Source organism: Falco punctatus, assembly GCF_963210335.1.
Source record: "Falco punctatus genome assembly, chromosome: 2".
Taxonomy (NCBI): Eukaryota; Metazoa; Chordata; class Aves; order Falconiformes; family Falconidae; genus Falco; species Falco punctatus.
Window position 1 is genome coordinate 78,494,147 of NC_137581.1, and position 25,472 is coordinate 78,519,618.

The window sequence follows — 25,472 nt, forward strand, 5'->3', positions numbered from 1 at the left end:
GTGGCCAAGAGCCCTGTATCTCTGTCTTTTTTTGCAAAAACGTCCAAGATATTGTTACAAAGACAAAATGAGACCTAAAAGAGAGAGGAGTAGATGCTAAGGTGAGGTGGAACACTCAGGGTTGGTCCTGGTTTTAATACATGTCATGATCATATTTTGGTTAAAATACAAATAACTAAACAATTTGGTTGCTTTTAGAAATCATTAAGCTTACCTGTACAGAAAATAAATCACTTTACTATTTATTCAGTGTGTGATTTGTAAGGCTTTTTCCCAAATACCTTTAGTGTAAAATCTGCTGTTGTGCACTAGTGGAAAACCTAGTGCAGAAGTGGCAGACTGCAAGGGTCAAAAACCTGGCTGTGTCTCAGCCAGGGGTATTTACTAAAGCGTTGATAAATCTGGCTTAATTCACAGATCTAAAAATTATTCACACAGCAAACACCTGAACTGAATAAGCATTAGAGAAATGTGCAGGTCAGTGACAACGAAAGGTCAGTGAACAATGAAGTGGTGTTGTAATAGTGCTGTTATAACACATCATAGGGAAAAAGACGTGGCAACAAAGCTGAGAATATCTGATGGTGTTTTCTAGCCTACTAACATCTGGCTACTTTCACTTTATAATTTGGGATTCATGGTTTGCATCTGCTGGAATAATGAAATCCCCTCATCTTTAGAACATCTAATTTCACCCTTGGAAAAAAATACAGTTTTAGGTTAATAAGACCATTCACAAGGGAAACAACAACAGAAAAAGGAAAATAAGCAAACACCAACATATGAGGATTATTTTCTTTTCCCCCACACAAAATAACAATGGATACATGACCTATTTTTTAGAAACTTACTACCAAATGAAAAAGAAGGAATTTCTGTAGAAAACACACATGCTTTGTTGCCCATGTCTGTTATGTATTGCAGGAAAATGATACCAACAGGGGACTGAACATTTTGGTCATGTGCAACCCCGCTTGTACTCCCCTGTTCAGGCAGCACGCATATTTAGAAGTCCCACAGCTCTCATCTTACCTCGCAGCCTCTTCAGTCTCTGCTCCCTCCTCCTCCTCCGCACGATCAGCAGCATCACAAAGAGCAGCAAGACCCCAACCAAGATACAGGAAATGGTCACCAGCATCTTTAGCCCTTCGTTGGTTGCCAGCCCTTCCTCACTTTGCACAACTGACTTAATGAGTGGAGGGATTGTACCTGGAAACAGTTTCATGATATTAGATGCCTATTAATGAAGACAAAAGATTGAGTTCTCAGGGAATATGGCACGTTATATGCTTCAGCTGCATGCAGAACATTAAGAAGGATTTGTCATGTTCAGAGTGGATGCTATGTTTGCATGTGTGATGGCCACGCACATGTAACCAGTCACACTAGTAACAAGGTACTGACTGCAGAGACTCAGAGATTACCAAAAATCAAGAAGTGCATTCATTGATGAAAGAAACCACGTACATTATACAGTCAAGTGCTATGATTAATTTTAAGTCATATCTAATCAGTACAAAGCCATAAGAGATCTCAGAATTACTGCCTACATCTACTACACCTTACTGTGGGAAAATAGCACTCAACATACTCATACTTCCTGCTGGACTCCTCTTTGTTAGGAACATATTTGACAAAGTTCATTTTGTGCTACACACATCAGGTGAATCCTTCGCAAAGAAACATTCTTCTATCACATCTTAGGGATGCAGCAGTGATATTGATCTGAAATTCAGATAGCCAACCTGATGGTAATTTGCTAAAGAGTGTCTGACATTATACTCATCAGTAAAACAGGAGAGTAACACTGGATAGAAACAATCAGATCTGGAGAGTGAAATGAGGGAAATGAATCTGTAAACTACTGGCATCGGCAGGCAGCTCACTTTTTCATTTTGGGACATATTTGCATTTTGAATATACCTGGCTTCCTGGTATAATACTTGAACATTTCAATTCTTTTTTCTTTACTTCTAAAGGATGTGAGAAGAATGCAGCACTTTCTTCGGAAGGCTGTTTAGTCATGGAAGACTTCCCACTCACTTCCTGATTACTATTAAACTGCTGAATGCAACCAGAAATGAGGCTATAAAATGCAGATTTGTTTGAAATGAGTAGAAACACACAAGTATTGTGAACTGTGATGACTTTCGATGAAAGCTATTTAAATTTAACCGGTCACTGAAACATAAAAGCAGCTACTTGCTAAAAGGATAGGAGGGTGAGATAGCAAAACAGGTATATCCTTTTTTACATTTTAATTGTTGCATTGAGTGATATAGTTATATCTCATTATGTACCATACAGTATCAGGGAAAAAAAATAGTGATATGATGCAGTACAATGTGAGTGCCATAACCACAGTCAAAATGTAGAATTCTAAGTCATGTTTTTTTCAGAAGAGCTATCTGAGTTACATATAATGAGAAAGGTAGTTCCCTAAAGGAATGAAGATAAACAGAAAAGCTACAACCATCCAAACCTGTATCAGGTACTTCAGTGAATTTATTTTCTTACAAATTAGTTTGGAATATTTTTCTACTGGTACATTGCAGCTCTTCCCCATAACTTCCCTTCTTTTTCTAATTTTCCATTTCTTGGAATAAACACACAGCGGGATTTTTTCATCTTGTCTTACCTGACATGCAGTTTTTGCACTACTCTAAAGGCAAACAAAATGATTAGATGAAGAAATGGAAAGAATTTCAAGCTCCTGAAGGTAATACTAATAACTGTCTCTAAATCCTTCTAAGACCTCCTGAAGATTAAAGGGCCAAATTTTGCTCTGAATTAAAGTCACATGGACCATTGGCTAAGGACAGTTGGGTTCAGGACTACCTAAAATTCTGTCTTGCTCTCCTTAATACTTTGATGAAAATCAAATTATGAATGGCCTTAATTCCAATTAAATCTTAAGTGTTTAGGTAAGTGATTATCATTTTCCATGCCTCTTCCAAGTAAAGTGTAAACCTCATAACTCTATATACAGGCATTACAAGCTTACTTAAAAAAAACATACTGCAAGCTTAAAAATCCTTCCCATTACCCATCTGCGGATATTCAGCAGTTGTATGAGAAGTTACCAAAAAATAAACCTGCTATCCATTGAGAAAACACCATTTCAACATTTGTTGTTATTCTAGGTGTTGCCTAGGAGTAGAACAGTCAAAGCTTTTCTCAGAACAAAGTCCCAGACAAATTGGGAGGTTGCTTTTTCTTTTTTCTGTTTTTTTGGGTTTTGGGTTTTTTTTTTTTTTTTTTTTCCAGGTCAATACACCATCATCCTTTCTCAGCCTGCTTTACTGGGGCTTCATAGAAGTTGTAACTTGAATGTCTCTAACCTCATTTTCCCCTATGCTGCAGCCCTTCCTCCAGCTCCCTTTGTACCTTGTGACTTTAGGACTACCAAGTGTTTTCCTGTGTCCTAACTGTTCTTCATGGTAGGAAGTCCCTTGGTGGGCTAGAATCAATTAGCATAGTTTAGAGCACCTACCAAGCTGACCTGATTTAATGCAGGACTACTGAGTAGCTGATCTCTGAGGCGGGAAGCTTCTTTGCAGTGCTTCACACTACAGCTGCACATTGCTAAAAATATCTCCTTAAGTATTGACTGCAAATGTTCTGAAAAACAAGGGGCAGGAAGGTCATAAAATCTATAAGCTGAAAATGGTTAGCTGCAATATCTATGAACAGAAAGCAGAAAGTTGCACGTAGATCTGTTATTAACCTTTTGACCTAAATCATGATGAAGAGATTTAAGGTAAAGGATACTTTGCCATGGTATTTCTCAGGAGCTCTATCACAGATAACAATCAGCTACTGCAGTCCAAACAAAATGACTGAAAGACCATGTAACTTAAGGATTTCTACAAAGTTTACAAAGGCTTTACCTTAAGACTGCTAAAGTTCCTAAGCTTGTTCTTAACATTTGGTATCCTAGAACTTTCATACATGTATTATCTAATCTTCAAAGTACTATCCCTGTACCCATTTTATCCTAAGGGCAGCTGCAACCCCTAGAAGCTGAAAGGGACTAATCTCACATCACAAGATGGATCGGTGGTAGAGGTAGGGTTAGCACTCAGAAGTGGAGCTGGTCAGGCAGTTTCCACTGGCACGCTTTCTGTAAATGAAAAATTCACTCTGTGTGAGAGCAAAAACTTCTGCATGAGTACTGATAGAAAATGGTGATTTCTAATAAGACACTATTTTCCAGCTCTGAAGAACCTTAAAGCCTACACAGCTGACCAAGGAACAGATGAATGGGGACCTAGGACCCTGTAGGGACAATAGGGACAATTTTTGCTTTAGAAGCACTGAAATATTTCTTCTATGAAATCTCTTATGTGGGAATAGACTATCTTAATTTTCAATAGATAATAATAATAATTTTACCATTTTAGTTCTGCATCAAATGTAACAAATTCATAAAATTTGAAAAATGAGATTTGCTTTCCTCTCTTAACATTGCAGTCAGTATTTGAGATGGTGCTGGCTCTCTAAGGCAAAATATAATCCTGGCAAAGCATGCTTGACAAACAAAACCATCAATGCCATAAATGAGAAATTTTCTAGCTGACCAGAAGCAGTGGCCCAGGAAATTTAGCACTACAAATATTTTTATTGTTTCATTTTCTCACTTTTGAAGTTGTCATACAGCAACACACAAAATCAAACAGCATGCAGGTCACAGTATGTGAAACCAAGGTAAGTATCATCACCTAACCTAGAAGTAGAGTCTGACAACATTTCAAATCAGTTCACTCTAAGAATATATCTGATTTCAGTGCTATCAGTGGGAATTTAGGGCTTTGGACCTGAATTTCCATATACTCTGATTTTAAGGAGTGGCTTAAGACTGTTTGCCCTAGACATATGTATGTAACAATAACTGCAGATGAAAAAAAATGATCACTGAAAGTTGGATGCTCCCTCTAGAAAGACACTAGAAAGAAAAGAGGATAAGCTAAGTAAAGCAGCAAGAAATTAACACGTAATACTTGAAACAGCTATTGTCGACAACATCTATACTGCTCAGTAAAACAGGTTCTAAGTCTACCTGGCAAGACCTGGCAGCATTTGTATAATAACTGCTCAGATCTTGGTTTTCTGTAGGCCTCTAAAGTGCTGAGATAAAACATTTATCTGATTTTTTTGGACTGTCGGAAATGACATAAGGACCGTGTGGCTGCCTACCAAAATGATATTTTCTCAGAAAAACATGAGGGGATGTGCTGTTTGCAAAAGGCTGAGCCATGAGGGCATGTATCATTAATTATCTGCAAGAACTGATGAGCACCTAGTGCAAAGACTGGGATGGTATTAGAGGATGTGTAAGATGCTGAGGCTTAAAACTCTGCTGGATGCATATCACACACTTCTGACCGGGAATGGTCCCTGTTGCTTGCTCTTCCCTGAGCCATACCTGGAGAGTGCTGGCTTGTGTGGGGCAAAACTGTGCCAGGAAGATGTGTTACAAACTCAGAGTTATGAATGATTAGCAATTTTGTGCTGTTGCTGGACAGTTACCAGTTCTTGTTTGAACTTTCCTACTAGTCCTGTTTAATTTAATTGTACAGACATCGCCAAGTGGTTGCACAACACAGTGCAATATCCCTGGCAACACAACAACATTTTACACTGGATGTCTCCAGAAAAGCTTTGGCAATTCACAATAGAGCAATACAAGAGATTGCCATCTGGAGCCATCTGTACTGCCTTTTTGCCAGAAATACATCCATTTCCCACTACAGAGCCAGCAGAAGCACACATGTACGGCCATCATTTCCAATAAACACACCAGGATAGGAGCTGGAGTGACTGACAAATTGGCATGTTTGCCCTTGCCCTCTTGCTCTGGCTTTTGCAGGGTGGGCAGTAACCCCTGGCAGAAGAGCAGGATGCAACAATTCCTTCATCCCCTGTGTCCTGCTGCTGGGCATGACAGAGCCATCTGTCACGGTCATTAGTTTCACTCTCCCGTGTCTGTAAATAGGGATAAGAGCATTGCCATTGCTTTGCCCTTGCAGGATGTTGTCTGGAGGCTTTCCTGGAAGACAAGCTAGTTAGCTGCTCCGTTGTGTCACATAATGGGTTTTGAGCTGTGTCACAAGGACATTGCATGGAATAGCAATGAAGCCAGTCACCGCTGTGAATGGCTGCAGGAACCAATTGTATGGGAGACAAAAATTTCATGAAAGAGATGCATGAGATACCAGCAAGTGCTTCTGTGACCACTGGAACTAGTGACACCTAGTGTCCCACGGTTACACGTCTCATGGTTGATTGACTGGTGCTGGAACTTTTCCTCAGTGAGGACAAAAGAACAATTCCTCTTTTCTGCTTGGCAGCCTATTGTCATGAAATCCGTAGGCATTTTATGTCTTTGAGACTGTTACCCCTCAGTCAGCATGGCCAGCAGATCCAAAAAGGGGGAACTAAAAAATGTGGGACTCAAAAATGGTGGGGGGAGGGGGAGGGGAGACAGGCCAAAAAATCACGTAAGAAACTAGAGTAAAAAACAGTATTTCAGACATGTAAATTAAAATATATACTTACTGCCATCATAATTGAGTGTTGCAAATTTGGCTTGTTTCTCCGCACAGCCAGCACTGTTGCACACTCTCATTTGCAGTTCATACCAGGTTGCCTCCTGGAGGTCATACAGAATGTAGGACTTTGACAGGGATGTCCGCTGAGCGGTTGTCCAGACTGTTGTCCCAAACGGCCGGTACTCGAGGGTGAAGGAGGTGATGGGGCAGCCACCATCATTCCAACCTATTAGGTTCAGCCTCACTCTGGTGGTGTTGATACTAGCAAAGAGCTCCTGTTCCTTTGAAAACTGTGGCTCTAGAAGCAATGATATATTTCAAGGGAAATGCCTAAGTATTACAGATATAGGACTTTCAAAAATATAAAATTAAGAGAAAAATTTCCAGGACAACCTTAACTTCATCTTATTATCTATATATTCAGCACCTCCTTTCCCCCTTCTTAAATGTTTTTTCATGCTTTGTGACAGACTCAAAACCCTAGATTTTCAAATCTGTATGTGAAAAAAATATCCATACATCTCTGCAAGGATCTGACTTGCTGGTTCACACAGACTGGTATGACTCAACTTGCAAATCTAATGTAGAAACATCGTATCAGTAAATGCCCCCTCTCGCTATGCAAAAAAGAAAGGGTTCAGGACACCACACAGAAATACTATTGATGGCAAATACACTTGAAGCTTATCCACTGGTGCTCCAGTCCTCTTTTGAAGTGGAATTCAACACATTTTTTTTGAGAGTACAGTGGCTGTCATCTATGGAAAATGACAATTTTGAAGAACTTGCAAGTAAAAATAAATTTTCTAAAAATATTGATATGTTGAAATTGCACGTTATGTTTGAAAATAATATATACTTTAGCTTTTGTATTTCTGACTTAGAATGTTTCCATTCAGACAGGGGTTGACGTTTCCATTTACTTGTCCTGCTTTGGGATCAAATGTTGGTTTTGTTGATACATACACTGAAATTTTTTTGACAGTTCTACATAATATAGGAGTAAATGGCAGTAAAAATGGCACCTTAGAATTGAAATAATGACAGTAGGTGGATCAAACAGGTCATCAACAAATGTTAATTTAGATTAAATACTACTGTATTGTACTTAACAGTATTATTGCTAACTGCTTAGCAGCAACAGTACTTTTACTATTGAAAGTTACACCTAATGTGATGAAAATTATCTATAATATGCTATTTTAATCTATATAATGAAGCATAACTTATTCAATGGGGGTCTTTTTGCCATTCCTGTGCTTTGATGAGATGTACTGAAATGTACTCTCTTCTAAATTCTGCAGGAATCTAAACAAAACTGTGATTCCTGCCATGTGTTATGAACTATTTCAATTGACTCTGTTAACTGCTTTGGATAGAGATGCTTCTGGATCTCTGACATCAGTGAGAATAATCTCAGCATTCTAAATCACACAGTACCTGGTTCAGTCTGTAAATGGAACACAGGTAGTTTCCAGGCATATATATCAAGTCCCAGAGAAACTCAGAAGTTTGGGAGATCTGCTTTCTCATGAACCATTTAGATATTATTTGAAGCACGTATAAACCTTGCATTTCATGCAATGAAAATAAGAACACTCCGCTTCTACTTTTCTAAATGTCCCTTTCTTTAAGGACAGTAGACCATTCTCCCTGACCACCAATAACCTCAGCGTGTACGCAGCTGACCTGCAGTCCCCCCTGAGCTTCAGCAAGTCATACCATTCACATCTACTGTACACCAGGTCTTCCCTGTGTCAAATGAAATGTCTACCCTGCTGTGATGCTTGGGAGATCTGCAACAGCACAGGTGTGATGAAAAGCATAGAGGCAGGCATACCTATCAAAAGTAAACTATCATTATTATGAAACTGCTCCCAAATTAAGAGTATTTCTTACAACTGGTAAAGAGATGCAAGATTAGGTAATCTTTACAGCATTATGCAAAAACTACTGCACTCTGTTGACTTGGGGATAAGTCTCTTTAAGTGGGTCTGGTGCAATATTTGCTCATAATTCTGACAGATATTTACAATGTGGAACTGTTCTCAGCACCAGGATCAATGGACCCATTGCTGAGTTAACTAAGAATTCAACAATTTTTCATTCTTTGGCTTTGCAGAATTTTCTGCAAACTTTTACTTTGCTTTTGACACTTGCCCTGTTCAAAGGGTGCTACTTGCATGGCTCCTGCAATACCAGTCTGGAGCAGAAATAAGACGTCGGCGCCATTTCCTCTACACGTAAACATACTCCCCATCTTCCTTCAACATCCAGACAAATAAATGCCTGAATCTTTACAAAAGAAGAAACTATTTCCTCATGTAAATAGCAGTACTTGGAATTTCTATAGCCTACAACAGTGGAGGCATCCCCTTCCAAAATATGTACCAACCCATCTCAGAAAAAAAATATTAAAGAAAATAAGGATATAATATCAGCTGGTAAGTGCTTCAAGTCCCACAGTGACAGGCGCTTCTGTCACACCAAGGACACGATTGGAAAAGTTTCCAAAGCCAATAATTGTAAAATATCCAAGCCTGTCTTCCTATCAAACCAAGATCTACAGCAGAGTGCAAGAGCTTTAGGTAAGCAATGGGGACAGAAATCGACATACCTTTTCCAAGTGTTTTGGCCTCAATGATCTCGCTGATGCGTCCTGGCCCCACTCCATTCTGAGCAGTTAAAGTAAACTTGTACCAAGTACCACACTTCAATGTCTCTAAACGGTAGGATCTCTCACTAGGGCTAATGGGAAAACTACCCCACTGCTCACTGTTATCTTCTGAGTACTGCAAAATATAACCTGGAGGAAAAGCACAGATGGCAACAATAAGCCAGACAAACCACAAATTCTGCAGGTAATATGACAAGTAATTTTAAAGATCTAATAAAACTAGAAAAATCCCATGCACAGAAAGACATACAGCTCTCCCCTGACTAAAAGATACTAGGCAATACATTTTGCCTACCCTTACAACAGCCTAAATACCATTTTTATGATCACTTCAAAGAGAAAAGAAATGGATAGACATTTCTAAATACCCTTCAATCAGCAACGAAGACCAGAAGATGAACCTGGACCGTCAAAAATGAATGGTTAGAGATTACATGTCTGGAAAACCACAGAGAGTAACTGTCATAACAGCTGAGGGTACACTGGAAGAAAGTGATTAAATCTGTGATTAAACCACCTCAAAGAGAAACTGCAATTTACTGAAAGCTGTTATCATGATGATAGTGCACATTAAGCACTGACAGTAATACAGATTGCTTTGTTTTTCTTTTTGTAGCCATTCATAATTATATACTAATACTATCAACATATGATAATTTAGTAAGAAGTTGCAATTAACCTGAATTATATTACCTCTGATAGAACTTCCACCATTGTCTCCAGGTATCCAGGAAAGAGTGATAGAGGAAGATGTAGTTTTGGATACAGTGAGTCTTGGCTGGTCTGGTGGAACTAGATGGGAAATAGTTAAAAATAGAAAATAGATTCAAATGATTAGATGTGATCTTAATCCTTTTTAACAGTCATTTATCATATAACTGTTTTGAGTTATAAAAAATGCAAATTATTTCTGTCAAAGTGTCTGTTTAGCTGACAACCTTGGTGAAGACAAGAGCAGACAAGCTCCCATTTTTATACTTAATTTTCTACATAATTTTGTCTTTCAGTTCTTAACCCTTGCTTTTCTCTGATTTTTTTATAGCTGTCCTGTCAAACCTTAATGGCATATGAGCTACTCAGCCCTTATTTTTCATTATTTTACATGTCTGTTTTAGGGAGAAGCTGATATTTTAGTGGCAGGAAAAAGATATCTAGTTGAAAATGATGCCCCACTCATGCATGTGCTTGCAGACCACTACGGCAAAATTTTTTACAAAGTGCATAAAAAGAGTTTCTGCCAGTGTAACTGTGAGTGCTAACTAGGTAGCACAGGTAGATCTGTGGTTGGAGGCAGATCCATATCTCCTCCAGATCACACCATTTATTCACTGAGGCTATTGGTATGAAGAAGACAAAAGACTATCAGCAAAGGCTGAACAAACCTGGAAACACTTCAGTTCTGCTGCTCCCTATAAACATTACGGCTATGTCTAAATGGTGGGACATAAGAACCGCATGGTTCCCAGAACCATCTCCTGGCAGGAGTGCAGGAGTAAGACCGAGGTCTCATCTCCCATCCTCTGCCCAATGTCCAGTTTCCTTCAGAGGAAAATCCAGTGTGAAAAGGCAGAGAAGGAGTCATGCTACATCCCAACAAGTTACCCAGGGTAAGGAGAACTGGGCCTGGGAATTGGGACTGGAGAAGGGACCGGGAACTGGGACAGTTTAAGTTCGGGCTAAGTAACCCCAAATTGCACCAGTGTATAGTGCCTGCGTTCCCAGAGCTCAGTGCTCATGGGCAGAAAGTGGCAGAGCATCCAGCTTTCTTTTCACCCTGACAAATCTAACATGAGCCAATATGACCATACGCCAGTGATAGTCTGGCAAGGTCATGTTTGACCTCTGCCTGAATCATTCCGCTAGTCCCGTTGTACAAGTGAGGTAACCAGCACCACAGCACAAAAGCAGTCAGGCCGCGGAGGATAGTGTTTGCTGAAATAGAGAAGAATGGCAGGTGAAACTTCAAAGAGCTACTCAAATATTTATTAGAGCCCTGAAGGGTAAATATTTACTAATGCTTCACCCAAGTGTTTTTCATCTGCAATTGTAAGTTCAGAAGTTGAAGGAGGGAGAAAGAGAAGTTCCTATTTCACATCCTTTGCCCTGCTCTGGTCATACACAGCAGCATGGGGTCTGGCTCATTCTATGGTTTGTTTTTTAAACAAGTGTTACTAGAGGTCTCCAAGCTCCTCAGAAACATAGAAAAAATTGAGCTTTGCTGCCTCAAGAACAAGGAGGCATGGACAGTGTTCATCATGGGAAGGGGTCTGGGAAGTAGTGGCAAAGCTGGGATGGAAAGCCACGGAGGAGAGACAACAGGGCAGTCACACCTCTCCGGTCACTGCCACTGCAACTGTGGGAAGACGGTGGTGGGGGTGGCGATTGCCGCTGGCAGGAGCTGCCTTTTCACTGCCGTAGTTACTGCTCAACAGACGCCAACCCATAAGCAAGGCAGGACAGAAGTCACAAATGCTCTGTTATCTCCAGCAGTCTGCTGCCAGAGGACATCGCCTGCTTTGCCTGTGTTTAAGGGGTAGCTCTGCCTGCAGAGTGAAACTCCAGGAAAAGCTCCCCACTGCAGTTCACCTTCAAGTCATCACATTGCAAAATAATGAGTCCTGATATTAAGTGGAAGCTGCTGGTTTACAGCTATGGACTAGTTCAAAGAAAAATTGATTTTACTGGTCTCACAGGGCTAAACAGTGCTGAAGAAAACAAAAAAAAAAAAGGCAGTTTATACTCTAAAGGAAAATTCCCTGTGAAATGGATTTGTTCCATTATTCTGACTGACTTGGCTGATTCCATGGAAGGAGACTCCACACACTACACTGTGAAAGGTTTATTGTAAAACCTTTCATCACATCTTCACTCTATCTAAAAAAGATGGTGGTCCCACATATTTGATTCCAGTCTTTCTCTGTCCCTCAGGGAAGTAATATTGATTTGCTTTTAATTACTGCAGTTCAATAACAGCAAGGATATGCCATTACGGAAGTACTTAGTGAAATATAAGGTTTCCATTTGGTAGGGTTTAGTCTCCCTACTTCCTGTTGTGGTCATGCTTCAAACATTGCAGAAAAGCACCTTAGGCTCTGTTGGATTGTAGGTGCACAATAGCACTTTTTTCAGGACTTAGTGGAATAGTTTACACAGAGAAAGTTGGACTGCAGTTGAAACAATCTCTTTCTGTGTTCTCATATGTCTGCAGAAGAAGTTGAGATTGCATATCAAGGGACAGGAGAGTGACTGACCACAGCATGGCCTATATTCCCAACTCAGTTATTTGCTTCTCTCTGGTACAACAATTTGCAGCCAACTGAAGCACTCTTAGGATCTAATTTAGTGTATGTGAGCTAGGAAATCTGCATGATAAATTCTTAGTATGTGAATACACATGCTCTGCTTCACATTACGGTCAATGTGTAATCCTGTATTGTTATTGCTTTTATACATATCAACACAATAATTGATGCATTATATACATTTCAACAAGCATACAAAAAGTAGCTGGTAATATGTGCTGGTTGAAGGTGTACTGATGCTTCATTTTAAATGCTTCCTCATATTCACCATCAATAAAATTCTGCTCTTGCATAATGAAGTTTTTGTCCAAGGTCTCAGTACAGAGGTAAATTTCTGTGGATAGCTTTTCAGAAGCTAAAGCAAAGGCCTTCAGCTCTTTCTGAATTTTGAAGTATTTAAATGACACATGTAATATTTGTAAGGAGAATGCATAAGCTGTTATTTTCTGTGTGAAGAACTAGAAGATAACTGAATGCAAACAGTTGTCAGTCCTACGAAAGCTTACACAGAGACTTATTGTAATCATTCCACCAAAAGCAAAACCTCTGCTATATCATAAAATGTTGATGTCTGAGTCATAGAGACATGCATAATATTATATTTATTAATTTGCAAAAATTACATTTGTATTTATACATTTTATTACTATTTTTTTGCATCCACTTGCAAACAGACATACCTATGCATTACCAGCACATGGCAGTTCATAAATGTGATAAAAATTATGAGATAAATCTCATAGTCTTACCTTGTACCTGCAAATTCAGAATTATTTCATCTGATCCCCAGTTGTTACTGGCCACGCAACTGTAGTATCCAGAGTCTTCTGCTTTCACAGTACGGATGACAAAGCTGCCATTGCTAAAGATGCTTCTTCGCCCATCAATCATCACTAGACTGGGTGTCCCGTTACTACCTCACAGGAAACAAAGTGCATACATTAAAGAAGTTACAATCAAAATTACTCAGAATTGGGGTTTTTTTTAAGCAACGAACTATTGAAAGAAAGAAAAAGAAGAGGGAGGGTGGTGTCCTTTTTAATAAAGACAGCAAAGTAATATTTTCTGTTGAGAAACACCTGCCATATGCTTAAAGAACGCACATATCCTGGCCCCAATTTGATTGAAAATGGAAATTCACTCCTTCCTTAATTATTGTATATTTCATAAAAGTGCCAAAATCAGAATAAAAGGCAACTCCTGGCTACAAAGTTCATCTTTATAAAATAATAGCTATTTGCAGCAATGCACAAGATGATTTCATAGCATTGCAGTATCGCTGCTTACACAGCGCTCAGAGGAAAATTATCGTCCATGTGTATTTCCAAGTGACTCTGTCAAACTGTGAAACTAAAGATCAAAATGGAGTAACAGAAAACAAGATACGTGCAAGACATGTACACTGCACTCCACAGCACAATTCAACACATCAGACATCACTTTCTCAGACTGAAACTATTCAGTGTGCCTGAAGTTAAAACAGAAGAGACTCCTAGGTTTTATGTTTTGAATGTTTACCTTTACCCCTTCTTTGTAACTTTTCCTCCCTTTTGATACCTTCCAATCACCACAGCCAATCAGTTTTAGTTCAAGGAATTTCTGAACTCCTTTTCTACTGTAACTGTGTGCAGTCCCTGCAAACGGTCCTTCTCCTCCTCACACAGTCATCCAGGATCATCTGCATTGCAACCCTCAGGATTTTAAACAAATGGGATTTGAGCTATACATTTAGTTGCTGGTTACCTATCCTTCATCCATTTGACTGTTGGAGCTGGGTCTCCCACAGCTTTGCAAGGGAGGACAATGTCCTTCATCCAAGGAGTTGTCACCGTGCCGCTGAATGTCAAAATCCTGGCAGGAGCTGAGCGAGACAGCAAAAAAGACTGAAATTAGTTGGTCATTCATACAGCCCTTGGAAGGGAAATAGACACATCCAGAATTAAGTGTGGAAAACCAAACCAATCTGCTTCAAGTTGTACTTTTAGGAAACTAATTCCTTTTAACTCATAATATCAGCTATTTATTCAAGCACAAATGCTATAATTTTAGTATCTGGAAGAAAAGCAATTATGAGAGAGATGAGGCAGAGGACTGGAAGAGCCCTTGTGGGGAAAAAAGAGAAAAAACTAGTTATTGATCATCCTTACTAATTTTTATTTACTTCATAGTAGAAATTATGGACAAAAATTATGTCCAAGGGATGCTTCTCTCTAAATCTCCAGGAAGAAGTGTCCACAGTAGACAGTATTGTGCACAAGCTCTGTTATTTGCACATCACCATTACAACAGCTATGGTATTAAGCAAAATAAACTTTCATGGATGTACATGTTAGTACATTGCAGAGTCTATCTGAAGTCCACAAATATGAACAAACTCTTAAGTCAGTTTAATTTGTGTCAGCTCTCATATTACCTAAATATATCAACACAAATATCATTCCTGTAGTTTCAGTTTACAATATACAGGAACACTAGGTTTGTGTTAGAGCTTCTTCATACTTTATTACTCAAGAATGACCCTTGATAGAAATAAATTTCTTGTTGGCCTCTAAATACACATTTCAAAGGCATATACTGAATGCAGGTACACAAAATACTGTATTTTTAATCCTTATCTACTTCAGCCATGTGCACTGATCAGAATTTATACTTAATCATCCATTTTGCACCAATTAGAAAAACATGAAAATGAGCATTAGCATTAAATATAACCAGGATAGTTCATCTCAAAAAAAAAAAAAAAAAAAAAATCATGCATAAAGGAACAAGCCTTGAAGAATTCAGGGAAATAATTTATTAGGCTGCAGTGGGACTTGAAAGATTAATAAAAATAAAAGATTTCATAGATTACATTATCAGTTTGGACTGTGTTGCCTATGTTATCTTCAAGCATTGTTGAACACAAAGCTTGTGGAGAGCCTTCTCTCTGGTCAAAATTCTAACTGAAAACACAAGAAGGAGCTGTTTACAGCTTTAGGGTAACAGGCAATGGGAAGGTTAGGTAATGGGAAAACATTACGTTCCTGACAGCCAAGCACCAAGATGTCCTGTCCAGGCTAAACAGCATCTGCAGACCACTGGCTCCCTGCTGGCAGCTCTGATGCTTAGCCCGGGCAGGAGGGTGCTGCGGCGGGTGCTGCCCTGAGGAGGTCGTACACCAGAATGATACAGAGACACTGGTCAGTCAGTAAGTCTCATGACACAGCCTTCTTTTCCACTGTGGCACTCCTAAGGCCCTATCTTCTACAAGATTTACACAGGCCGATACTGGCACAAGCCATGGATTAATTAACCAAGCTAACTGCAACAGAAAAATGCTTTCTACCCAGACACATGGCATGAAATGCTGACTCCACTGAAATTACTGTTAGAATGCTTGTTTGTCTTCAGTGATGCCAGGTTTTTGTTGGAGGGGATGCCTGCTGGTACCCATACCATCTTTCAAAAGCAGCAGGAGGTGCTGCCAGCTGTGACTATCTGCAAAATACATCTGTAAGCGTCTGGACTGCTCCTAGTAGCTGCAGTGCACTCTGAGCAACAGTGGTTAGAAACTTGAATTCCTGTTCCATGCACAATTCCCTCTGTAAAACGAAGCCTGAAAACTCATTTTAAATGAACTATTAATCCTTTTCTCCCTGGCTTTTCCACTTCTCCAGTGTTTCTCAAAATATCCAGCTATTTCCAGCTGCTGCCAGTTACTTTATGACAAAGCATACGTAATGCAGGAATCCTGCTGAAGGCTTCAGCATGACTTGGCACCACTTAGCAACCTTTCTGTGATATCCCTTTATTTTTGATAGTTATTTCTTTATGAATTCTTCCTTAAATCATAGGTTATCAGGATTTCAGAGTTTTAAAGCACTAAATTTATGTTGTAGGTCCTGGTTTTCAATATCCTGTGTGTCCCACTTTACTGTGATGTGTGGAAGTAACACGAAGCTCACAGAAGCCTAATCCAGCGGTAAGATCACACACCGTAACTCGGAAGTGTACATTACAAAAGCATGCTGTGCTATTTCTGTGAAAGTACCCCCAGCTTTCTATAGACTACTTTATTCCTTTCATGTGCTGAGTGCTTATAAAAGAGATGGTAAAACAGCATGAAAACTCTTAACTCCAATTTTCTTTATAGCTTAAACTTCTAATAACGTTCTGAAACTGCTAACAGGTACACAAACAAAAGAAAACTAGAAACAAAATAAAAGTCTAGTGAAATTCATCTGAAAGCAATAGGTTTGAAATGCTAACGGGCATTCATGAGGTTAAAATACCTTGGATCTCACAGACCTCTCCCTTTGGAGCCAAGGGAGCTCTATGCAGCATGCAGGCAACTCAGCTGCAGGGCTCATCTCTTTGTTGTCGAAGCTACCCACACGCCTGCCACTACCCACCAGCCTTCTGTTAGATGACACGGCACTGGATTAGAACTGTGTCTGTTCCTACTTTTTGCAGATTACCCCATCATTAATTGAAGATAAAGAGATGCCTTCACGGAATAGTGCACTCCCATGTTCATGTGGTTTTCTGCATGTTTGTTTGAATTTTTAATCCAATGACCTACACTTACTGTCACAAAATAAGAAACGGGCAGAAATTCTTTGCGAGAGGCCATAACACACTTCTGTTATTTTTTCAATTCAAAAAATTGAATTTTAAAGGCAAACTGTATAGGGAAACTGAACAAGAATTTTGACAGTTCACTTAAGCTCAGCTTAATCCAGATAGAAGAGCCATCAGTGGACACCCTGGGTCAGGAGTTCCTTTCTCACAGAAGAATAGCCTGTGTATTCCAGCGTGATGAACCATTAAAGAGAGACTAGTGGGGTGTGTGTACTATCATATGAGCCCCATATGTTCTTAAAAAAATTAAAACACAAAAAACAACAGAGACTAGGAGGCAAACCTGTTCAACATTAACGCTCAGGTAGCCTACAAGAGCAGGTGAGACTCAACATTAAAGTCAGAGAGCTCTTCCCAGAGGATCACATTGCCATGGGTCTAGATCTGTTATCGTCATGTTGCTGGCAAATGCCATTCTCCATGACCATGACAAGGTACATGCAAGATTTTCTGTCTTTTAGATTGTCCTGGTTTCAGCTGGGATGGAGTTAATTTTCTTCTTAGTAGCTGGTGCAGTGCTGTGTTTGGGATCTGGTGTGAGAACAGTGTTGATAGCACACTGATGTTTTTAGTTGTTGCAAGGCAATGTTTATACTGTATCAAGGACTTTTTAGTTTCTCGGGCCTTGCCAGCCAGAGGGCTGGAGAGGCACAAGAAATTGGGAGGGGACGCAGCCAAGACAGTTGACTTGAACTAGCCAGAGGGGTATTCTATACAATGGGGTGTTATGCTCGGTATGTAAGCTGGGGGTGGGTGTTGGCTGGGGCCTGCAGATTGCTGCTGGGGGACCAGCTGGGCATCGGTCAGTGGGTGGTGAGCACTTGTGTTGTGCATCACTTGCTGTTTTTTCTCCCTTGTCTTTGGATTTCATTCCTCTCCCCCTCTCCCTGCTTTTCACTATAACCATTACTGTCACTGTTATTATTGCTGTTTCATTTTCATTTTATTTCAGTTATTAAATTGTTCTTAACTCTTGAGTCTTACATTCCTTTCTTATTCTCCTTCCCATCCCTCTGGGTGAGGGGGGAGTGAGCAAGCAGCTGTGTGGTGCTTCATTACTGGCTGGGGTTAAACCATGGCATAGATATATTCGACAGGCTAAACCCACAACTTTCAAGTCAGTAATGAAGCAGTTTGATGGGCAGGGGCATAGCCTGCTTACATAGAGACTGAACTTCCATTGCAATGCTTATTTTCTGTTTGTTGGGGGTTTTTGCTTATTTTTGTCAGTTAATTACAGAGAGTAACAATCTGTTCTGAGAAACGGAGATGCTAAAGAATGTTAACTTGAATTAAGCTTTCATTTAAATTGGACTATCCATTTCACATCAAACCCCTATCTAGACATTCTCATTGTTCTCAGAGGAGTTCTTAAAGGGGTTATAATTAAGTTGACATAATTCAATTCAAAGTTAACTCGCATTAGCTGTCATGATGGTATCATTACTTGGACAGTTACTGTGAAATAAGTGGAGAAAAAAAGGAAGCAAACAACTTCACAATAATGGCCCATAGGATGTTCTTTCACTGGGGACTTGTGGCAAAATCTGGCTATAACTGCTTCTAACCCTGTGATGTGTTACTTGACTCAGATGTACTGGGGGGCAAGAAAGGTCTTCAAGGCTATTAGCTTTGCTTGTTCTTTTTTATTGTGCATCCAACTGCCCTTACCACTGATCACCAATTTCTACCAGCTCTGTAAAAGGCCCAGTGATGCATAGTGATGCATTTGTACAGGAAATCTGGTACATGATACAATAATTTCTAACCTGGCTACATCCAAAGTTCGTAAAATTGCTGTCTATCAGTACTCCTAATGTCCATCCCAACCTGCAGCAATGGGTTATTCATCACATTTTCAGTCCTAAGTGCATGTGAGAGGGTTGTCCTGAGCATCGTGTAGTGTAGACTTTATACTGGAGTATAATGTTGACTAATGTTGACTGGATGCTTTATACTGTCCTTCTAAAGAAAGAAGCAGAAAGTGAAGGTGGCTCTTCTCAGCTGACAGAAAAACCCCTGTAAGCAATGGTATGGGGAGCACGTATTTCCCTGCTTGTTCCAACTGAGGCCTCTTTACCTTGCTAGACTCTCCCTGTCTAGCACTGATAAATCTTCCATGGTGATCTACAGTAGTAACATAGTAGTTACTAGAGGCTTCTCACAGTAATGTTGAAAAATATCCATCTCATATGATGAAAACTTTAGTCTAGAGAAGGGGCAAAGAAAAGGCATGAAAGCTCCCATCACAAACCTGAGAAACCCTATGTGCAACTTCTAAGCTATGTCATGTGTTGAAATAGTACTCTCCAAACACCATCACTGCCATCCATGACAATAGCTCTGATTGTTAATCTACCATCATCAAACTGGTTATCAACCACCTAGATAGGCAGGAATAGCAAGCTTTCCTACAGTGATGGTATATGCTCTTCCATGCAGAAAGTAATGTCATGTTGGTGGCATTTGGCTGAGGTTCTGCAAAGCTTTTTTTAGAAAATATCTGTCACCATGAAGCACTGGACACTTTATTTTACATTACTACATCATTAGCCACATGACTTAACAATTAGCAGGTTTCTAAAACTTTAAAGTCAATGAAATGCATCTAACTTTGCAACTTTAGGGACATGTTCAATACTCTGTTCATACTGGCACATACTGTGATGTTACCAATTTTGAGCAGGGAAAAAAAACATCAGTCTGAAGACCCCATGCAAAGACTGAATACTGATGGGGCTCTTCTCACTTTGCTGTCTGAAATGTTAGGTCTCTATTTCCAAGCTAAAGTGCTACAGTGTTGTAAACATCACATCTCACAGTACAGGTAAAGCAGAATTAATGGGCCCAAGCAAAATCTTTTAATAGAACAACTAATACAGCTAGAAAAAAATATGCAAGATTTGAGGCACATTATCCCTTCTTCATATCTGAAATAGAAGCAGCAAACTTCAAAGCTAATGCAAGTTGAGAACAATTGTTCAGAGTTATTAGATATGTTAATCAGACCATTTTATACAGAAGACAGCATTTGTGGAGTAAACAAGAAATATTAGTAAGGAGAGGAATGGTAAATAAGTTATCTTGTATGGCAAGAAAAGAAAGGAAGACACATTCAAAGGGGAAGGGGATCATTTGCAAACCCTCTGTACCCAACAAAAGAAGATAAAAATTGCTACAAAAAGCAATTTATTTCCTTCTAAGGTAGGTGGGATGAATTACCCCCTAGAGAAGCACATCATTCTCTCTCTGCTGACTACAGCAAAAGCTTAGGTGATTAGCTGAGAGTTGTCACCCAACTTTTGGAGAGAATTAAAGTTATTCCTGACAACCCCCACTCTCAATAAGTAATGAGGCATAAAGAAGCCACGTGCCAATTATAACAGTAATTAGCATTGTAAAGTTCTGGATTGCTTTTAAAAGCGCTGTCACTGTACCTTTAGCTAGCGGTTCCACAGTGATAATCTCACTGCTGTTGCCTCTTCCTGCAGCAGTCACTGCTACCACCCAGACGCTGTACTGGCGATTCCGGCTCAGGTTGGGGATTCTGTAGGAAAATGAGTCGGGAGAGGCTTCAAACTCGCTGATTACCTGTGTTGGGAGACACAAATATTTCCAGATTAAAATAAACAGCATTTGGAGAAAGTCTACTAAGCTGAGTGCTACAAAGCCAGTTACTTCAGGGTGCTTCGAGTGGCTCCAAACAGATGGCAGATGGCAATAAACAGAGCAGACACAGTAACTTGTTTGAATCAATTTATATTCAGTGAATTTGGGCCTAGATCTTGTTTACAAATTGGTTTTATTCAGATTATGAATTTTATCTGTCTGTTTATTTTTGCAGGGTTGGATAAACAATTTAAGTGAACATATTTGACAAATTTTTACCATCGATAGTTCTGACAAACCAATTTTGCTTTACACAAAACCTTTCCAACATAGGGTTCAGTCCAGCATCTGCTGTGAAATCTGGAGTTTACTCCGCAAGGTATGCCTTTGGTCACCTAGAACTGTTGCGCTGGTGTTCCTTATCCTTGGGTTTGGTGGCTTATTCCTTCAGTAATGGAGAGAATCAAGAAATAAAACTGTGTTCTGTAATAAGCTGTTCAAACTTCCCCCAAGTCTAGCTTTGTTTAATCACAAAATTACTTGCATTCAAATTTTCCCAGCAGAGGGTCATCTCAGCTATTTAGCTGCATTAGCAGAGAAGGACAAATGCTGGAAGAAATGCCAGTTCCGTCTGTTCTTGCACTGTCACTCAAGTGCCTTGGCCGTGGGCTGCAGTGAAGCCGACCAGCTGCTATGCAGCACTGGCTTATCAGTGTTACATTCTGCTGTTTGCTCGAAGCAACCTGTGCAAGGAATGGTTCAGAGGATTATATAGATTCCTCCAGGGGATGTGGGCTTTGTGCACCTCAGCACATCCTCCACAGGCAGCTCCACTTCTTGGTGGGGAAGAGAAACTCATCAGCCCTTAACAGTATTATAATATTCAATATAGCCAGTTTTATTTCTAACATGGGCTTTGTGATTCTTGTATGTAAAAATAGAGGGGTAATGAACCACTAGAATGAATACTACTCACTTCCCTGTGCGATATTGAGCATGGTAATGGCTAACTAACACTAGGCTAAAAATAATTAAATGTTAATGACGTAGAAAAGAAGATTTTACTAGGAATCAGCATTAAAAATAATGAATCAGTGTCATCTAAACTTGATTGAGACTGACAGAAAATGTGCAAGGAATGTCTTTGATATACAAATATCTGCTGGTGATAAAGGCCAATTTCATCTGATTAGCATTTCAAAAGGCAGGTTGACCTGAAAGCATTGGAATATGTAGTCCTTCAAAGTGAATTCCAAATAAATAAGGGATGTTTCTGAGATACCATTAAACACCTCTCCAGTGTGAACTGGTAGCCAGTTTCAGCTGCCGAATGGGTCACTGCATTTCTCTACTTTTGAGCTGGCATATCCTATAGCCAGGGGAAGAGGAGAGTTCATCTCATCTCATTTTTGAATTCTAGAGTGAAAACACCTGTACTTAAGCCAGTCACCTTGACTCCCTTCAGAGATGACACAAAGAAAAGGTAACTTCTAAGGCAAGGTTCTTCTGCCCTCTTTGACACACATACATTGCAGTGGGCCCATAGGACATACCTATGTTTCCCCACCAGCTACAGAAGTGTCCATATGACTAGCCCAGTTATAGTTGTCTGTGCTGAAGGCATCTGAAGTTAATGTGCTTCTTACTAAAATACTTAACTCCTTGGCATGATACAAATGCGTGCCTCTACTTGCTACTACAAGAATATATTCTGTTTCCTCCATGGAGACTAACTTTTCTGGGGCGACTGGTTGGCTTTAGCTAGCAGTTATCTAGGCTCAACACAAGGGACCTTTCTGTACTTTCTAGCCAATCTCATTGCTCCTGTCAAAATGCCAAGTCAGTTTGTCCCATTTAGCAAGCATTTTCCTGGGTTTCCACTTCTGATATGAAGAGGTCAGTGCAGGCAGACACCTCTATTATTATGTGAAATATTAAAGCAGGTTTTGAGAACCATCTATCTTGACATTTACACAAGAATATTGGACAAATGCCCATAGCTTGACAGGCTGGATCTTTGTGAGGTCATACATAAAAAATAATGTATTGATCATGGCACAGGAGGCTGAATTTTAATATTCATGAGGCAGCATTTCCTAGGGTTAATTTGAAAGTCAAACAGACTAGGCTGTCTCTGGCACTTAGGCTCCACTCATTAATGCAGCTATCTAGCACAAGTTACTTCTAAACCACCTATAAACATGGAATGTTGATACAGCATTTAGGAACAGCTAAACATTACAGACTTCCTTATTGCTAAACTTTCACAGCAGTTCAGTTAAATTTACACCGTTTTTTCAGTGACTGCCATGGTTTATGAAAGGGACATATGGCTGCGTTTGGAAGCCACTCCTAATACTGCAGATCTCCTGCTTGAAATGCCACTGCTCTGTTCCCCTCTGCAATGGCAGAGACTGGGACAGTCAGACATGCACCCATATAAGAATGCTAAACACAGCTCAGAGAAATCTGGTTTGAGATTTTATGTTTGGGATAAGGTGAGCAGCTAAGCAGAAAAGGAAAACCTCAGCCTTGAAGCTAGAGCACTGGCACTGAGCACCCCTGCTCTGAAGATCAAAGTCAAAGACAAAACTGAAAAAAACAATCAACCCTCCAAAATCTCCCTGGTTGCAATGCAGTCAGCTAGAAGAGCAGGCAAAATTGTCTCAAAACAGAGAAACTCTCTCTCAAACTCCAAAGATGGAATAATCACATAATTAGCTTCTCTAATGCCTTTTAAAATGCCTTGTCTTCAATTTCTTTTATTCACTCACAGAGAACCAGCATCATTCACACATCTACAACTGTAACTATTCTGAATATAAATTCAATTATTCATGGAATGAATCTATTAATTGAATCCGATAAATGAAACTTCACTAAATTAATCCTTCCTGTTTTCTTAAAACAAACAACAATAGCAAAAGATTTTGGTTTCTAACTGGTTAACATACACCTGTTTCCTCAACTCACATTCCATTTTAAACACTTGGGGATCCTCCGGTGACAATGAATTGATTTTACTTGTTACTTTTGCCTGTCATTTCAAATAGACTAACATGCCAGAGACTTTCATTACACAAGAAGAAAAAGGGAGCTTTGTCAGCAGAGAGAAGATTAAACAATTGAAATAAGAAATATTTTAAAGGAATGTCACCCTGTCACATATTGGCCTCTGCATGTGCCAGTGTGAAATATATACAGCTGTTTTATCCCAAAAGCAGTAACATGCTTGCTCAAAGGATTTCTTTTTTCTAACTGCTTTTTAAACTCAGATTATAGATGATGTGTTAATTTTTCTTCTGTCTTCAGCTCACTAAGAAGCACAGACAGGGTCAACTCTCTAAAAAGCCAGGAAGGGCTGTGAAGAATAAAATGAAATTGAAGTCCCTTATCAGGGTGCAGTTAATCTACTTCCCAACCAAGTAACAGACAGAGATGCTGAGGAACAGCCAGCCACTGCAGGGAGCATCATTTTCCTCTGATGCAACTTCAGTTCTATTGGTGTATACTGCTTTGCATGCTTTGAAGCAGTGTGCCATCTCCTGGAATTTCTGATTCCTTTAGAAAGCAGTTAGATAGGTAATAATCAAAAACTCTGCACCTTCTGGCTGCTTTTTTATTTGCTTGTTGTGTTTTTTAACTCTGCCTGGGAAAACTTCAAAAGGGTGCTTTAGAAGGAAAATACATTTGTAACAGTTTTCCAAGTGATCAGCGAGTTCCCCAGGCAGGGAGTTAAGGTAACGAGTAGCATTTACTGTGGCTTGGAAGATTATTCAGTCCAAGCAAGCCTGCACCTTGCTTACAACCGCATCTACACAACTTCTGATGTAAGATGGATGCACAGAAGATCTCTATCTCCTTGTTCTCTGCAAGTTGCAGGAAACTTGGAGGTGAACTGAGAAAGCCATATGAAGAGACTTAAGGACAAGAGGGAAAAGCAAGAAACATCACAGGTTTGTGGTGTGTGTTGTGAAGTAAGAATGTGTCTAAGTTGGCTACCTGTATATTGACTGCCTCATCTTGAAAATTATATATATATATATATATATATATTTATATATACACACTACCTAGAGTGGCATTTGTTATTCTGCTGTGGATTTAGGTATGAAATATGTCCATAACATTATCTAAAAACAGGGCTGGAAGTACCCTGAGAGTTCACTCAAGTCTATCCTTCTTCTTTAAACCATGCTCAATTATATCTGCACCATTTCAGACAGACGTTTTTCCAACCTGATTTTGAAGACTTAAATAAATGGAGATTTTGCAACTCCCTAGGTTACAAGACCTGTAGCATTGCTTAACTAATCTTACTACTACAAAGCATTCTTGAAATCTAGCTTGAGCTTCCTGCTGCAGTTTAAGCCCATAGCTTCTTTTCCAGTCTATTAGGAACATGGAGAATAGATTATTACCTTCATATTTGTACCACTCCTTAATCTACATGAAGTTTTATCTTTCCTTTCCCCACCAGTACCCTTATCTTTTTACAACTTAATAACCCCGATGCTTTCAACATTGTCCAGAAGTCACATTTTCTCTAAGTTTCTCTAATAATATCTGCTGTTATCTTTTGGACTGTCTAACGATGGTCCATAGCCTTCTCAAATACAGTTTCCAAACCTGTATTCAACAATCTCAGGGTATGGCATTTGGCTTTTCACAACAGGATTATAAAGATAGCTAATGTTCATCTTGGGATGCACA

At 39.5% G+C, this 25,472-nt stretch overlaps 1 protein-coding gene across 2 annotated transcripts in view; it reads right to left on the minus strand.

Moving 5' to 3' along the window:
• Positions 1–25,472, minus strand: part of DSCAM (DS cell adhesion molecule) — a 484,929-nt gene that overhangs the window by 57,138 nt on the left and 402,319 nt on the right. For both annotated transcript variants that reach the window (XM_080376609.1, XM_080376610.1), the window contains exons 21-27: positions 20,588–20,741; positions 14,274–14,391; positions 13,280–13,443; positions 9,922–10,020; positions 9,169–9,357; positions 6,559–6,849; positions 1,033–1,209 (exon numbers count right to left, since the gene is read on the minus strand). In XM_080376609.1, the coding sequence (XP_080232735.1) occupies positions 1,033–1,209; positions 6,559–6,849; positions 9,169–9,357; positions 9,922–10,020; positions 13,280–13,443; positions 14,274–14,391; positions 20,588–20,741 (1,192 nt within the window). The remainder of the gene's footprint in view (positions 1–1,032; positions 1,210–6,558; positions 6,850–9,168; positions 9,358–9,921; positions 10,021–13,279; positions 13,444–14,273; positions 14,392–20,587; positions 20,742–25,472) is intronic.